General features: G+C 40.4%; 1 protein-coding gene across 2 annotated transcripts in view; it reads left to right on the forward strand.

Annotated features, from left to right (window-relative positions):
• Nucleotides 1-139: 139 nt before the first annotated feature.
• The window catches only part of SEC24B (SEC24 homolog B, COPII coat complex component), a 47,608-nt gene continuing 31,158 nt past the window's right edge, over nucleotides 140-16,589 (forward strand). The window contains exons 1-3 of one of the 2 annotated variants that reach the window (XM_058024542.1): nucleotides 140-263; nucleotides 5,629-6,333; nucleotides 13,724-13,909. In XM_058024542.1, coding sequence (XP_057880525.1) covers nucleotides 140-263; nucleotides 5,629-6,333; nucleotides 13,724-13,909 — 1,015 coding nt within the window. The remainder of the gene's footprint in view (nucleotides 264-5,628; nucleotides 6,334-13,723; nucleotides 13,910-16,589) is intronic. The other variant, XM_058024543.1, reaches the window with a different exon arrangement.

Genomic DNA, 16,589 nt, shown 5'->3' on the forward strand with positions numbered 1-16,589 from the left:
ACGGCGCGCGCGGCGCTCGGGCCCTCCCGCGGTTCCCGGCCTCACTCGGCCCCGGCAGCGGATCGGGGCGGCGGAGGAGGAAGAGGAAGGAGAGGAGCAGGCGGGAGCGGGAGGCAGTGAAGAAGCGCTGCGAGGAGCCATGTCCGCGCCCGCCGGGCTGCCGCCGCGGCCCGCAGCCGCCGCCGCCGCGTTTCCCCCGGGCGGGCCCGGCAGCTCCCTGGAGGCCGCGGGCCCTGCGAGCGGCGCGCCGCGCTGCCAGAACGGTGAGGGGGCTGCGCGGGGCCCGGGCGGGCGGGGAGAGGCCCGCGGGGTCCCCGGGAGGAGCCGCGGCGCTCCCGCGGGGGTGAGGCCCCCCTGGGTGCCGGGGCCTGTGCGCTGTTCCTGCCTCCCCGAGGGCGGGCGCGGGCCCGAGGATCCGGCACGCAGCGGAGCCCTCGCTGAAAGGCAGCGGGACCCGCGGAGCCGCTCGGGGAAGGTGCGGGGCCCGCGGCTGCGTGCGGAGAGAACTTGAGAAGGGGCGGCCTCTCCCGCTTCCTGGAGGGGCCAGGGAGGGAGGGGGATCCGCACCTTCATCTCCTGCCGCGTTTGGATCTGCCCGCTGCTGGGGCGCCTGGTTGTGGCGCTTCAGGAAGGCTCCGGAGGCCGAGGCACCGCCAGGCCTCCATGCTGGCTGTGGTGCGTGAGAATGGGCGGAAAATCGCGTGCTGGGGGTGAGAGTCGTCACTTTGTAGCTATGTATGAACTTAAAAGTAGTGGGTGGGTAAGGCGTTCACGGCGCTGGATCTTGAGATCTGAGCTAAACAGGCAACATTGGACCAGTGAAATGTGGGTCACCGAAAAACAAAGGCAGACTAGTTTGAAGTCACAAAATAATTGACGCCCATTTCAGGCAGAGAGGTGGTGAGACTGACTGTAGTATGAATGAAAGTAACGAGCGTACACTTCCGCTTTTTTAAATTGGTGCGCTATAAAATCACTTCTTTATTGACACACCACGTTAACTCTTCAAAATCCCTATATAATAATTTTCTTCGTGCAATATTGGTTTGGTATCTAAATTTGGCCTCTTATTTGCATCGAGTTCTAGCTCATACTGTTAAATCTTTTGTAGTCGTGCTGTTTTCTGCACAGGTGTGTTTTCTGTGCAGAGTAGGGACCTACAAAAATGTTTACTTGAGAATTGTGAGCTTTTCTCGTGTCCAAAGGGGTAGTTAAGTGCTAAGCACTTAAATGCCTGTACAGTACTTGTTGAGGCAGTCACTGAAGAAAATGAAGGTAATGAAATGCTAGGTTTTAAGGAGATACTGATGTCTCAGTTGTGTCCAAACTGGTATTGTGGTGCTGGGGTTGTAAAAATTGTTCAGAAAATGCCAATTTACATGGCTTTTGGTCAAAAAACATGCCATTATTACAGCTGCTACAGCATGAGTAACCTGGAAGTGTTTTACAGAAACAAATAGGAGCTGTCCCCCTATCTTCTCTTTGTGTGCTTAGCTTAATAATTTTAAAGATCCATCGCTACTAGTTGTTGTTTTAATTAATTAACTTCTTGTTGCTGCTAATATTGGTAGAAACAGCTTGTGTAAAACCAGGGCATAGACCAGTTATTTTCTGCAAAACTCTCTTAGTAATTCTGAGAACTGTTCAATAACAGCCTTAAGTGTTTATTGGATAAGTTTGGTTTTTGTGTTCCTTTAGATGTCTTTGATGACTTTAGTCAATAACCCTGAATTTTTCGTTTTGTGACATCCAGAAATGGCATTCCAAAAATTTTTAATTGGTCTGTCTGTTGTCTGAGTGCTAATCTCCTGAAGTTACAATACAGGATTTGAGGTTTTGGGGTTTTTTGATGGAAATAGGAGAGGAAATAGGGAGAAATAGCAATAGAAAAATACTAGTGGAAAGTTCTGTACTGTATAATAGAAACTAAATTTCATGAACAGGGTTGTCACTGGTTTTGAAATTTAACTTTATGTCATTGGAGTGGAGTTTAAGTGTAAGATCCTGATGTGAATTGAGCTGTTTCTATATTGGTTGAAAGAAAACACTGGTATATGTTTTCCTTTAGAGTGCTTTGTGTTTTAATTTGGTAATTTGAATTTTTCAGGTAAAACTGTGTAGTTGCTGCCATCTAATGAGAGTGCTTTTTGCAGAAAGCAGGCAGCCTGTTGTACATAGAATGATATTAAAAAGGATGTTCAGGTTTGTTATTAGTGAATTTTGCCTGGTTCCATGACCAAGTCCATTTGAGATCCTTGGAGACTTTGGTTTTTGTTAAATTTAGGTTTGATTGTTTTGTTGAGTTTTGAATAGTGACTTCTTCTGTGTATGGTATTTTCTTCTTCCTCCTCTCTTACAAGTTTGGGAATCTTTTTTTTTTCATCTTAAAGTGCCTTTGTATCTAAGTGGAAAATGATCTATTTCCTAATTTCAGCATAACAAAATGGTTCTTGTTAAATCAGTACTCAAGGATGATTTCTTCAGTAGTGATGGGGGACTTCAGCACTGACAATTTAATGTATTGAAGTGCAGCACTGAGAGGATAATTGTTTTGAATTCCCATGACTCTTTGCAATGTAGAGTTTTGTCTGGTGCTGTCTACAGCTGGTTTGTAAGGCTGCCATTGGTATTCCTACTGGCATTTTGGAAGCAAAATTTTCATTATTGTCTTGTTTAGTCTTGTTTTTCATCCTCCCTCAGACTGGGGATAGTTTTGGTCAATTTAACAGAGAGAACAGAGATGTGAAAGATGGGGAACATCTGAATATTTTGTGTCAGTGGGAGGCTGTGGATCCTCCTGAAGGAGGAGACAGCAGTTCTGTGGCTGAGCTGCAGCGAGAGCCCCGCAGTGAACGAGGGGCAGTGGTGCTGTGGTGCTGCCCCTGCCCGGGCGGGAAGGGCCTGTGAGGGGGCTGGGGGAATCTTCTCTGGGGGTGGGTGAGGGGGGTCAGAAGTTTTGGAAAGCTCACAGGGGGATTTGGATAGAAAGGCACTTTGGTGCTGTAGCATCCATAGACTCCGTGTAGCTAGAGTGTATGGCAGTGGCTGAATTATGCTGCTGAGAGAAGGTGTGGCCATGAGAACCAAACGTGACATGAGCAAGCAAAACTTGACTCTTTCACATGGTGGTATAACCATAGCACTGCTTCTTTTATTTTTTTTTGTAGTAGTTTGGAGTTTCTTATGTTGTGGCTCCCTCCTCCCTTAAAAAGAATTAGGATTTTTTTGGGGTTCACCTGTTAATGTCTCTGTAATTACACGTTGTAACTTTATATAATTGCATGTATAATTTATATAATCGCATACTTATTATATAAAGTATTAATTTGTTGATAGAAGGAGAGGTGCAGTGCTTTTGTTACAGAGATGATAACCTCAGCTGCACACAGCAGGTGTTTCAGCTCCTTTATGGAATGTTTTGAGATATTTGTCAGGTGTTTTGGAAAGATGGAAGTACCTGAAACATCGAGACTGATTGTGCAATTAACCAGATTTTGAAATGACACTGAAGATGTATTCTGATTTCCAGTGTTGAAAACTGTCCAGTTATGTAGTCACCATTAGTAGCTTTAGCTACCAATTGCAGTACAAAAATTATTTTCCACTCACATTCTTTGTAATAAAATGGACAAAAAACTCACTTCAGATAGTGAGAATAATGTGTAATTGTAAAATTTGCTTTCAAAGGACCTGAGGCTTGAAATCAATACAATTTTTCAAATGTTGTCTGTCTCGGGTTTTCATGTGTGTGTTTGTGAATGTTTGTGAATGCTGAAAAAAATATGAATAAAAAGAACTCTGCATTCTATCATGTAGAGACTGGTATCTTGTATTGGTAATTTAATCTCTGTTTATAGTGTGTATTTTGAAACAAGAGCTAGATACTAGAAGACTGCAGTAGATTATTTGATATGCAGCCTTTTATTTAGGAGTCAGGTGCTCCTAAACCAGTTTGTTAGTTACACCTGCTCAGTTAGTTACATCTGCATGTATCAGTAGAAGAGATGCACATTTATTTTCAAATAAAATATCTTTTCTTGCCACATTAGGTGGCATAGCTGCTTAAAGCCATAAACCTTGACACATGTAAATTATTGCTGTATCTTTGGGTTTGCTTTTTCAGACTTTAAAAAGCAGGTCAAAAGTCTGGCAAAGTTCACGTGGCTTTTTAATGGCTTGCTAAGCAAAAATCATTTGCCTTTAAAGGAGAAAAAGCTATGCAGCTCTGTAAAGCAGCTCCCACTTTTTCAAGAAGAAGGTGAATCAGAAGCATAGCTCATACATGCTCTCTTCAAAACTTGAGATAATTTTTTTTAAGCTCTTTATGCTTTTTGCCCAAGTGCCTGTCTGTCTTTTCATCTAGGAGTTCAAGTTACTGTTCTGCAATTTTTTAGCTCCTTTCTCTTCTGCTCAACTTCCTGTCAGTTATAAAAGGGCATTTTTAATTTTACCAGACAGCAATTTTGGGCAGTATGTTCCTTGCTTTTAGGGGTCTGTTAAATTCATTATTAAAATTGCCTTGCAAGTTAATCATAGGACATCTAGAGGTTCCTTGGAGAACAGTGATTTTTCAGAATTCCAAGACAAGAGAAGTAATGCTTAAGTTTTGTAATAATTTGTAAATATTAGCAGGGGAATCAACTATTCATTATTACCTCAGCTGCCATTTAATTTGTGAGTGGGCCATTCTGTGTTTATGTTTTTATTGGCCAGGGAGTGGGAAATAACACTGTAGTCATTCTGTGTGATGTAAGCAATAGCGTGTGGGATTTTTAAGAAAGCAAGTTAGCCACTCAAAAGCATCTGTGACTCACTAAAAACAAAAACAGGGTTAAGGAATGGGACATGAGGAAGAACTTTGAGATTTTCCATTGAGCAGTTGGTTAATAAAATCAGTTTGGACATAGTTAACATTTGGTCTGTAGCAGGCAAGCCCTTGTTTGACCCTTGCTGGGCCAGTATGTAATTAACCTCTAATGTTGCAGAGCCAGTGGCAGTGGTACCTGAGGTCAGTTTCTCTGATACCAACATCTCTCACACCTGATGTGAGTATCAGGAAGTAAATAAAAATGATGTGCCTTATCAAATACTCTGTAGTTTCATAAAAACATCCATTTCCCTGAAAGCATAATACATAAGGACACAGAAGACAAATACAACTGTCCTGCAAGTCTCTATCTTGGTCACTGTATCAAAGACTTGTAGAGAAGAATACCTATATTGTTCTGTATTGATATACTGGTTTCACTGTGGCTTTTCAGTTTCCAGATTCAGGTGGTTCAAACACTTCCAAATACCAGTTTGGTGCTTATGGTTGCTCACTACTTTTTTAAATATTAACCTCCTATAAACTCTTAAAAATATTCAAAGTACAAACAAGAGGCAAACAATCTTGGCATGGAAACCTCTTTCAAGTATGGAAGCAATCCATTTTTCTGCGTATTTGCAAATTACTTAAAATAGTGTATTTATATGCATTATACTTGGTTTATTTTCTCTCTGCTGCTGAGAATCAAACTCAGAAATAGAAAAGAAGAAAAGCAGTTGTTTGTTAGTTCAAGTGCAGAGTCCGTTGGCACTACTAGCAGATGCTCCTTTAATACATGTGATGTTTTCTCTTCATTTCAGGTCCTATGCAGAGTCAGATGCAGTTCCCCTCTGGCTATGGCTCACATCTTCCAAACTACAGTGCGCCTTCAGGACACTATTCCCAAGTGCCCAATAAAGCTGCTGCTTCACATCTGGAGAATCAGTACAGAGCCAGTTACTACCCTGGTTACTACTCAGCACCAGCACCAAATGTTATGACATCTGTGGGCAGCAGCATGCTGAATGCACAGGAGTCACATCAGTTGTACAACAACGCTCCTCCCCATTCAGGGGGCTCCAGTGACAGACCTGTTCAAGGAGCAGTGTCATCTGTATCCTACTTGCATGTGAGTGCTCAGCAGTCATGTTCAGCATTTGATAATCACTACAGCACTTCTGTCAGCTCTTCAGTTGCATCTCAGGGATTTCCCCTTAATTCTGATCACTACGCTATGCCCGTGGTTTCTGGTGCCGTGTATCCTAATGTTTCCTATCCTCCTGTGGCTGCTGGAGGTGTGTATGGGCAGACATTTACCTCTCAGAGTCTACCTGCTGTTGGACAGTTCAAAGAGACAAATGCATTTTCTAGCCAGAGTACATCAGTACCTCATTCCCTTCAACAGCACGTTCCCGTGGGATACAGTACAACAATATCAACTGTTTCATCTGCTCAGGCTGTGCAAGACAACCTCAGCAGGAATCTCACTGGATCAGTTCCTAAACTAAACAACCAAATAAATACAGGTATGGTGTTACTTGAAAGATAGTGAACTGCCAGATTTGTCTGGGAAACATAAGTAATTTTGTGCTCTTGTTGGCTTGTTTGTGTTCAGTGTGTGGAATTCTGTAATGTAATTTTGAGTTCTGTCACTCATTCTTGTAGCTTTTCTAATTTGGTTACCACAGTCCTCACAATAGCTGCTATTTGGTTCTAGTGAGAGATACAGAAAAATACACTATTTAGGGGATGGTTGTAGTTTAGTTGCATAGTTTTCATGTGAGTGGCCTCAGAAGGAAGCTTTTTATGAAGGAGCATGTAGTTTCTGAAATATGTCTGTTATTCACAAAGATACTTTTTTCTTTTCTGGCTAGAGAATTTCTCTAAGTCATGGTTGTTGTTTCTTTAAATTTTGCCTTAGTGACACTGTGAGAGACTGAAATGTTAGTGGTAATGACTCAAAATAATCAGCCATTTGTGGAGGCAGCAGGCTGCTTTGCTGAGGCCAGGTTTGCACACTTTTCCCCTGGAGTAGGAGGAGAGTTTATGGGGGTGTGGTGTGTGATGGGAAATCAGTCCACACAAGACAGGAAGGGTAACACCCAGTGCCAGGTGCTACAAGCTGGATCTTGGGTCAGGTAAGAAGCAGGCCCTGTGGAGGCAGGCTGGTACTTTTTATTATGCCAATTGTCCTTCCTTGCACAACTGTCACACGGAAGCCTGAGCGTGTTCATCCCTTCTGATGGGGCATAGCTGGCTCAAGGGCACTGACATGAGAGGCAGCTTCGTGCCTTAGAAGGGGCCAAAACCATCACAGACGCCTGAAATGCCCCCAGACTCAATTTCCAAAGGAGTGGGCATGATCCACAGTGTTGTAAAAAACAGTGTCAAATTCCCCTGCCTGCATCCAAGGGAAGTGCTTGGAGTTCCCATGTACACCTGACCATAATTAACCCATTGAGCTCTGTTGTGTGGGACCCCCACCACCAAGAAGACCAGAAGAAGAGGGCTAACAGGACGCTGTCTGGATCCCCAGGTGGTGATATCTTTCTATTTATCCAACACATATAATTTGTACATATTGCTTTTCCATGTTAAGTGTAGGTGGCCTGCCCACCTCAGTGAAAATCAGTAGAATTTAGTCCTGTTTGGATGGTGTGAGACACCTCATGATGAGTCCATTGTCGTCCCCACGTGCTGTGCACACCTGGTGTCATCTGGCTTGTGGCTGCCCCACACTGCTGGTATTCACTGAAACTTTATTGGTGCTAAGGTGATACAGCAGCACATGCTTTACCCACAGACACCCACACACAATATCTGCAGAAGTGCAGAGTGCTCTGAGGCCGGGCCTGGGCTGTCTTCTCCTGCCTTGACTTGGAGTGACCCAGGGCCCTCTGAAGTTTCTGTGATCCCAGGTCCCCTGCACTCTGCAGAGAACACTCACAAATATGATGTCTGCCACCGTTGTGAGTTCCTGGATGTGTTTGTGGTGATGTTGGTATTTGTTCAGTTTTTCTCCAGTGGCCTCTTCTAAGGATGTGTCAGTATGCTTGTATCACACAGTCATATCTGCCATGAATGCTTGAATTTCCTTCACAAAAATTAAAACAAAAATTAAGTCTGGTTTGTATAACTCATTGCTGTCATCTCTTGTATATGGTTCCTGAAATACTGTCTAATCGTGTTTTTTTGCTTCCTTTGATAATATTTCACATATGTAATTGTGCTTTTTAATTCTTGTATCCTGCACAACTGGGCAGTTCCCAATGATGTGGGAGCATGTTTCGTTCTCAGCCTGGCAGTGCCTGCAGGATTTGAGGTATTTTTCTTGTCTGCCCCTTGTCTCTTGATGGGTCTTCATCTGTCGCTTTTCACTCCCTTTCTCTCCTCTCTTTCTATTTTATTCTCTCTCTCTCTCTCTCTTCTTCACAGTTACTGTTAGATGAAATTCATACTATTGACTTTGGCATACAGACTCATTTGCACCATAATTGAGGAAGAGGTATCTCTGTAATAATTGTAATAATTGGATCTTAATAAACATATATGCATTCTCCCACAAAGTTCAGGAAGCAAGTGGAACCCTGCATGGATTTCGAGTCAGTTGGGGCTTTTTAATTAATATTTTTGATAAGCATTTGAAAGAGTTAGGAAGTTGTAGCTGATTTTTGCAAGCAACAACTTGGTGGTTTTAGTATGGATGTAGCTATAAGGTTGTGAAGGTGGCAGTTGAGGGCAAGTACACTCAGTCCTCATTAGTTCTTTCAGCTCCTGTTTCATAGGAAAACTGAGTACCAGTTCATGGGGTAGTATTTAGCAGGAAGCATGGAAGAGACTGGAGATATGGGAGTACCTTCACAATGAAATGTCTTGCTCTGCAGAGGAGAGAGCAATAGTCTGTGCAGGATTTGATTTGAATTTCTTTCTAAACTGGGAATTTTCTGACTTCATGCAGTTTTGACTTGTAAGCAGTGCCAGACTACAGCTTGCTTTCTCTACTAAAGACAGATGTTACATAGCTGTAGGTTTCCTTTTAATGCTAGATAATTCAGATTATAGTGTAACATTGAAACTGTGTTAGGAGTCCTAGTAGCTGAGACTTTCTCAGACCAAGGACTTAAGAAAGAACATGGGTTTGATAAAGCTTATTTTTTGGGAAAAGCAGTTAAGCTTAAATGAAGCTTATTCAATCCACAGTTTGAATTTAGTTTCAATATTAGTTTCTTCCCCCCTCCCAAGACTAGGATGTAGAATGTAATTTAGTATTAGTAGATTTGAATTCTGTACTGATGATATACCAGCATTTCATAGTTATGCATAAAAATGGATTCTTTCAAGGACTGGCCAAAAAAGTTGACTCTGTTCAGTGCAGAATGTGCAGCTGGACTTGACAGAATGCAGGTGTCTTTCCAGAATAGCACCAGACAGTGAAGAGCAATATGAGCAGCAGTTTTAGTTTTGAACCATTCAATGCTGCTCTTAAGGGAGTGATTGAGTTAGTATATGGCCTCAAGAAAAAGTAGTAATATTACACTTGGATTTCAAGGAACTAATGATAGACTTGGCTGTGATAATGCTGTGTCATGGATACTCACTTTGCACTGTGAAAATAAACACTGATCCACTGTTTCTGTTGTGCTTGGGTGATGCTGCAGTCCTTGGTTGGTTTGCTGGACTGTAGGCCCCAAGACTCTTTCTGCGCTTGTAAAGCTGCTGATACAAGCATGCCCTGTGCTTCATTGCACAGTGCACAGGTTTCTGGAACTGATTTATCTGCAAAATAATTTTTTTCTCTTTCCCCTGAATTCTGGTTTAACCTCTGTATTTCCTGACTAAGGAAAGCAGATAAACATAACAGCTGATAGCAAGGCTGAAGGAGGAGCTGGACAATTTTAGTACTAAACCTTGAACACTTTAAACCATTTTTGGTGTCTTGGGCTAAACAAACTGCCTCCAATGATATCTGATTTCTTTTAATCTGGAATTCAACATCTTTGGCTAAAATGTATTAAAAATCCAATCGCTACAACACCCTGATAGTAAAATACTTACATAAATAATTACAAATAAATGCCTAAGAATAAAATTGTAAAGTAATTCTAGTAATTGTTTGATCCTGGCATAATTGGTTTGGTTTTGAGATGCTGAGATTTCTGAATTTTCCAGTGCAATCTTACTGTTCTCAGATGAGTCATTTTATATATAGTATTCTGTTTGTTCTCAGCCTTTAAGAAAAGGAGTTGGATTTTGAAAAGTATTTGCCAATTCCTGTACCTCCTGGGAAAGTGTCTGAATGCAATACACAAGGAGCATAAGGAAATAATGAATGATCTGTTGGAAGGAAACTTTCTGAGTATTTCATCCTCCCTGCTTTCTTTGGGAAGAAGCAATGGTGGGAAACAGTTGCCATCTGTTCTATGCATAGTTTTTTGCTAAACTACTTGAAAAAAGAAAGATTTACTGAAATTCATAAGCCTGCTTTCTATGACTGTTTGTGTAAAGAAACTTGGATACAGTATCCTCCTCTTCGTCAGGGTGCCAATAAGAGTTTGCTGTCATTGCCCCTCTGCTGTGAAAGATGCCCTTACAATCTTTAAATTATAAATAAGCAAATTGCAGACAGTCAGTCAAGATGCTGCAGTTTTAGTGTGTTTTTCCAAACCATTTTTGTACAGTCAGCACTGAAAGCTCTCTGTGATGAAAATGAATCCTTTTTGTAGAGGAGTGATGTGTTGATAAAATCTGTGTGTTCAAACAGGACTTACTCAGGAAACAGGCTGGTGAGAGTTTTTCAGAAGTTGTTTGATTTCTGAATTGTTTTTTACTTGAATCAAAAAAGTTGTCACCACTGGACTTGAATTGGTTTCTTTAAACATCTAATTTTATGTATAGCCTTGAAAAGCCTCCAGCATGTTGAACTTACTAAGATCAAATCTCTTCATTTCTGTATGTTTTGTACTAAGGACACAGAACTGCAACAAAGTATTTTCATAAGACTTCAGCGGCCCCTTTCTGAAATAGCTGAAGTATTATCAGCAAGTGTGCTGAGATTTCACTAAAAGAAACCAGATTTATTTTAAGAGGATTTTTTTTGCTGGTAGTTGACTGCTCTTGGTGAATAATAGCCAGTGAGAATAATTTTCTTTGCTTTAGGAAGTATAAATAAAGTAGAATAAAAGTATCTCTAATTTGAGTTTTTTTCTCCTTGGAGGTTTAAACTAGTTTAACCCTGCAAAATCACCCTCTTCTATCTTTACAATCTGTACTTCAGCAGAAGAGTCTTGGTAAAAATCTGTTCAGGAGTGTTATGCTATGTAAATTTCATACTTTGTATTATTTCGGTTTTTTGTCTTTCTAGGTCAGTAGCTTTCTTAAATGTTTTTCCAGTTTATTTCAGCTGAAATCGGAACACTGTCATTATTCTTGGTGCTTTTCAACGTAGCCCGGAGGTCAGCCAGGATGCCTGAATTTTACTGGGCTCCTCTGTGAGGAGAGGGAGCTGGAGAGCTCCTGTGGGTTTGTGGCGTGGGTTTCTTTGCATCCTGCTGTGGACAGTCTGCCTGAGCAGGAGACACTCTAATTTCATTATCTCACGCACATACTTCCCCTTATGTCACATCAGGATGTAAAGTCCTTGCTGCCCCAGTTCCCTAGGAATGTAGGCTATAATCCTGTAAATCTGCTAATATAGGTGTGCTTGAAAAAAGGGAAGGACTGCAGCCAGTACTGAAAGTCAGGGTGAAAGATGCTGTTGGAAAACAGGGAGATGGTGCCTCTGTCCCTAGAAATTGTGTTGTGTTGGGTGCAGGGGGTGTGGGGGTTTGTGAGGGCAGGAAATCAAGACCACAGCTGAAACAGCTCAAGAAGGATAATTCTCACGTGTCTTCTGAAATTTTGAGGAACTGTGGTGCTACTTTTAAACTGTGACCTCTAGGTCTCCAGTTAGACATTAAAAAAAATGACAACTTTGTGATGATGTATAGGGAAAAAGGATGAATTACAATGCTAATTTGCCTGATTTTGCAGATTCTTTCTGTAACATGCCTTTTAGCTATAGATCATTTTGCTTGATTATTGTTAGTGCAAGACTTGTTCATGGTTGAGAGGCATGAAGGAAAATCTTCAGTACATACTGAAGGTGAGGAAATGTGGTTTTAAATGTTAATTTTGTTCAAGTGTTTCCTTTGATCTTCATTGCTTACGGCGTTTAAAACCTTTATGGAGTCACCAAATAAAGTTTAAGACTTGATTTTGCAGATTGGATTTTGTACAACAAAAAAAAATATTTTATTTCTCAGAGTTTAGAAACATTCATTTTACAATGCATTTAAAGGATTCATGAAATTTTGAAGGTAGTTGGATAACATTTGCTTGAGAATAGATATTAGTACTTGGCAGGAAGGTATTACATCTTCAGCTAATCCAGGTGTAAATTGGTTTTGGCTTTGAGCACGTGACACTGACATTACAGCATTTACCACTCCCTACAGCAGTGCTTGATGCTGCCAGCATGGCTATATTGCCTTGCAGTGTGGAAAATACAATCACCCTCCAAACAGCTCTCCAAAACCTGGGTGAGCACATGGATGTGGCAGAGAACGTCCCATGTCATCTTGCATGTCTTGCTTGAGGAAGCTGCTGTAATAAGAGCATTCCTGCTGACGCGTTCTGAAGCTGCCATGGGGAATCTGCAGGATATTGTGTAGAAGCAAACATTATAGCAAGTCCACTGCAGTAAAAAAATACTCTGTATGTTCATTGGAAAAAGACATCAGTTCCATTTTGATAAGACTTTAAAAAAGCCATGTGTATGCTCAACAGCAGATTTTAAAATTGAAAAATATATCAAAGATAATAAAGATGCGTGCTGTGAATTTTGACTGTAAATAATAAAAACAGAAGGATCATTTTAAGCCGCCTCTTCTTCTTCACCCTCTAAAGGAAACCTCAACTTGCCCATGAAGTTCTTTGAGATATCACCTCCACTGTTCAAGGAAAAGTTCAGGGACTGTATCAACTAAACAGCCATATGTGCAGAAGATGCAAAGTTAATGTTACCTCTGCATTCTCTAGCAAATTTGGTAACTTAAATAAGTACTCTACAAATGGAGTACTTGCTCTTGCTTAATTTCTGTGTTTGTTTACTGAATACTTTTGGTAAAACCATTTCCTTTCTCTTCTTTTTAACAGCTTGGTTGGTCAAGGCTTTTTTAGAAAGAATCATAATACAGATTTTCTCAATTTATAAACAAAGAGCAACCCTTAGTTGAGAGCTAACTTAATTGAAGTTATGTTGTCTTCGTCTGATTGGAGTTTCAGCTGGACTATGTCAAATCTCTCAAAGCATTAATCTGACTTTTTTTAAAGCAGATTATATCTAGTCCAGATGTCTAAAACACATCAGAAGTTTTGTGGAATACTCAGGGTTGATTGAAACAGATTGCTTGGAATATGAGTCTCATAACTGAATACCCATATTGCAATGGGCCAGCACTGCAAGGGAGGCATAGTACTGGTCTACTGCACAAGATTTCCTCCCATGAAGAATGTTGAAGGATGTATTTCAGGTGGACTACATTCCACTTACCTGGGAACAGTAATTTATAAAAGCACAGCATTGTTGGGATGTATCAAAACAAAGCTTCAGCTTAGTCTTGCTTGTACTGCATCATGCTTTCTTTTTTTTTCCCTGTTGGTAGAGCAACTTGTTCATTATAATGGAGTTTTAGCACTGTAAGTATTGAATTTTTCAAAGCAACCAATCTTTCCATAGATACTTGTTTGAAGGCATCTTTCTTTGAAGTATTGTATTGTTTTTTGTAGTTACTGTGGAATCAATTGTGATTGCTTGTGCTGTGTGATTGTCTGTGCAAGTACATACAAAGGGTTCCTGCTTTCTGCTGTTGTTTTCAGGTGGCATTGATTCTTCACAGCCCGTGCACTCAGTGAGCCAGAATGTTCCATTTACCAAGCCTGGAGCTGGAACATCTGCTGCCTCTGCTGTGATGTCCTCAGTACGGTCACCTGCTCCAAGCCTGTCTTCAAAGCCACCATCTTCACCCTCTGTGACACAGTCACCAGAGCTGGCCCTTCAGGAAGGTACTAAAAGGGAATGCAGGTCACACTGCAGGCTTTTGCTGTATTCCACGTGCACACATGAAGGCTGGAAGTTTTATTGCTGCCTTTCTGTGTTTGGCTGGAGCACATCTCTGGCATCTCATCAGGCTCCCTGAGTGGTGGTGTTTTATGTCACCTTTGTTTTAGATTCTGTTAGTGCTTATGTTTGATTTCCTTTGTCCATGTGTTGTTGCCTTTGGCTTGTCTTGTTGGCAGTCCTACATGTCTCTTGCTCAAAAAAAACTTGTTTTAGTTCCCTTATTCTAAAAAACTGCTCACTACTTTAGTTTCTTAGAGGAAGGTTTTAAAATTAGCTTGTAATTAGTCTGTATTGAAAAATGAAGTGTAAACTAGAAATCTGCTAGTTTGTGGAAACAATGAGTTTGAGGATTAAGTTCAGACTGGTAGAATTGTTTTCTTACTGCCTAGCTCTAAGTGCCCATGGCAAGCTGCTGCAAGAATTCTGTGGGAAAACCTGAGCCTTTGTATAAGCTCCTTCCTATTCTGATGTTGGCAGTCTCTGGACAAAGAATCAATTGGCTCTTGAGCCTTCTTCAGTTAAATTAAACTTTACACTGATGTTTTGACTTGCCGCTTGATTATTACATGTTTCTGTATCTAGTATTCCAAATCTAATTGACTGCATGATTATTTTTTTTGGCCATGTTTTCTCTTAGCAATTTCAGAATTTTAAATTCCTATGGATAAAGAGCTCTGCCTGAGGGGTAGAAGTAGGTATTAATTTTGTCAGACCAATATGGTATCTCTAGTGTTTAAAATAATTGGCAACCCCATGGTGTGTGATTGTCACAGAATATTTTTTATTCTTAAATTACAGAATTCTCTGATGTAAATAACTAAAGTACCCCTTTTCCTCCTTTTTCTTGTAGAATGCAGATTACAGATTGTTCATCAATCATTTCTATATCTATTAGAGGAAAAAAAATTATTCATTGCTGTAAACTCCTATGTACAGTGTATCATTTTAAAGAAAGTATGTCAGTTTTTGGAACTGTAGCCTTTGCACAGTTTTATAGTTGATTTTGGTGCTAGATAGACTTTGTGTTGTAGATGTGCTTACTAGAAAGACACTATTGCTTCTTTTTCCAAAGAAATTGCCAACCTTTTATGAGGAAAAGGATTTCAGCTCTTGAACTGTGATTGCCTTGATGTGCAATGTGTGATTCCTGTGAAATGTGTGAACGCCTGGTCCAGCAGCTACAGATCAGTTCAGTGGCTGCTGAACTTCCCTAAATTCAAATGCTTCCACTAAGTGAAGGTGAATGCAGTAAGTAGCTGAATGAGCACATTGTAAAAACAGCAATATGTTGGCAGTATAAAGATAAGTTGTCAGGAGTTTTTATTGATCTAATTTTATCTTTTTACATGTCATCACACATAAGTTCCTATGTTCAGATGATGGTTTTATGAGCATTGCAAGACTTCAAACTCTTCTCTAGTTTTGTTTGAGGAGTCTGAAATAAATATTGTGCCCTTGATATTTTATCAACAACTTTTTTATCAAAAATTAAATGTGGTAACTGTTTGTGGAAGTGAACCTACTGAAAAAACAGAACACACGTACTAAATATTTGTCTAGGTTAGAATTCCAAGTATGTTTCAGCTGCAGTAATCAGTTGGACTTGATTTTTTAAAATACTGTTTTAAATTATAGAATACCATTGTCTACATGAAAGCATTCTGAAAAAACCCAGTTTGAATTAACTTTTAAAAAGGATTTCATTGTTTTAGGCTCCTCTTGGGGCATTCCTATAAAAATGAAAAAAATTCTAATTGTTTACTTGACTATCTTCTAACAGGACAAAAACCTTAAAATGTCATGAAGCCTATTTAATCTTACATAACTATCTGTACAAATTTAATGGCACTTTATGTTTGAAAGGCTTTTATGTTGTGTGTGATTGAACTTAAAATACTGAAATAGTTGGTCTATTTCACAGGCAAATGTGTTGTTATCCCAGTTTATCTTCTGTGTCCTGCCACCTACATTTCTAGGTGTCTGTAAATTATAGTGGGATAAAGCATTTGAGTGCAATAGTATTATATCACAGGTACACTGCTTGCAGGGTTTAGAAATTTCCAGTGTAAGAAATTTGTGATGATTTAAATTATGTGGTTGCCATATTTTAGGCCATAACATGACTCAAAATAAATAATAATTTCAAAATTGATTTTTGCAGTTTTAAAACTGCAAAAGTGGGAGATTCTAGCACCATTATCAAATCTGTAAAAGACACTAAGCAGAACTTAGCTGTCACAACAGAAAACATGATTAGGTACATGATGGCACTTGGAATTGCTCTCTGCAGCCACCCATTTCTGCCCTCAGTTGCTTTTCCCCCTGTGTTGGCCTACTATTGGCATTGCTGGGCAGTGAACTAGAAAGGGAGACTTTCCCACCTGACAATGCCTTTTTAAACTGTGTTATTTTTTAGCCAGATCTGTTCTCCAGAGGTTTTTTTTGGTCTGGACAGTTGTACTAGCACAGCACAGTCTCAAAGGCAGAAATCTGTAGTACTGTTGGCAATGAAAATGACTCCATGCAAACTCATAAGGCTGCTAAGAATCAAACCAGCCCACTCTTCACAGCATTCATAGTGACATAATTCGTGATGCCTAAATTTCTGTGTTGCTATTTTTC

Source organism: Melospiza georgiana, chromosome 5, assembly GCF_028018845.1.
Source record: "Melospiza georgiana isolate bMelGeo1 chromosome 5, bMelGeo1.pri, whole genome shotgun sequence".
NCBI lineage: Eukaryota > Metazoa > Chordata > Aves > Passeriformes > Passerellidae > Melospiza > Melospiza georgiana.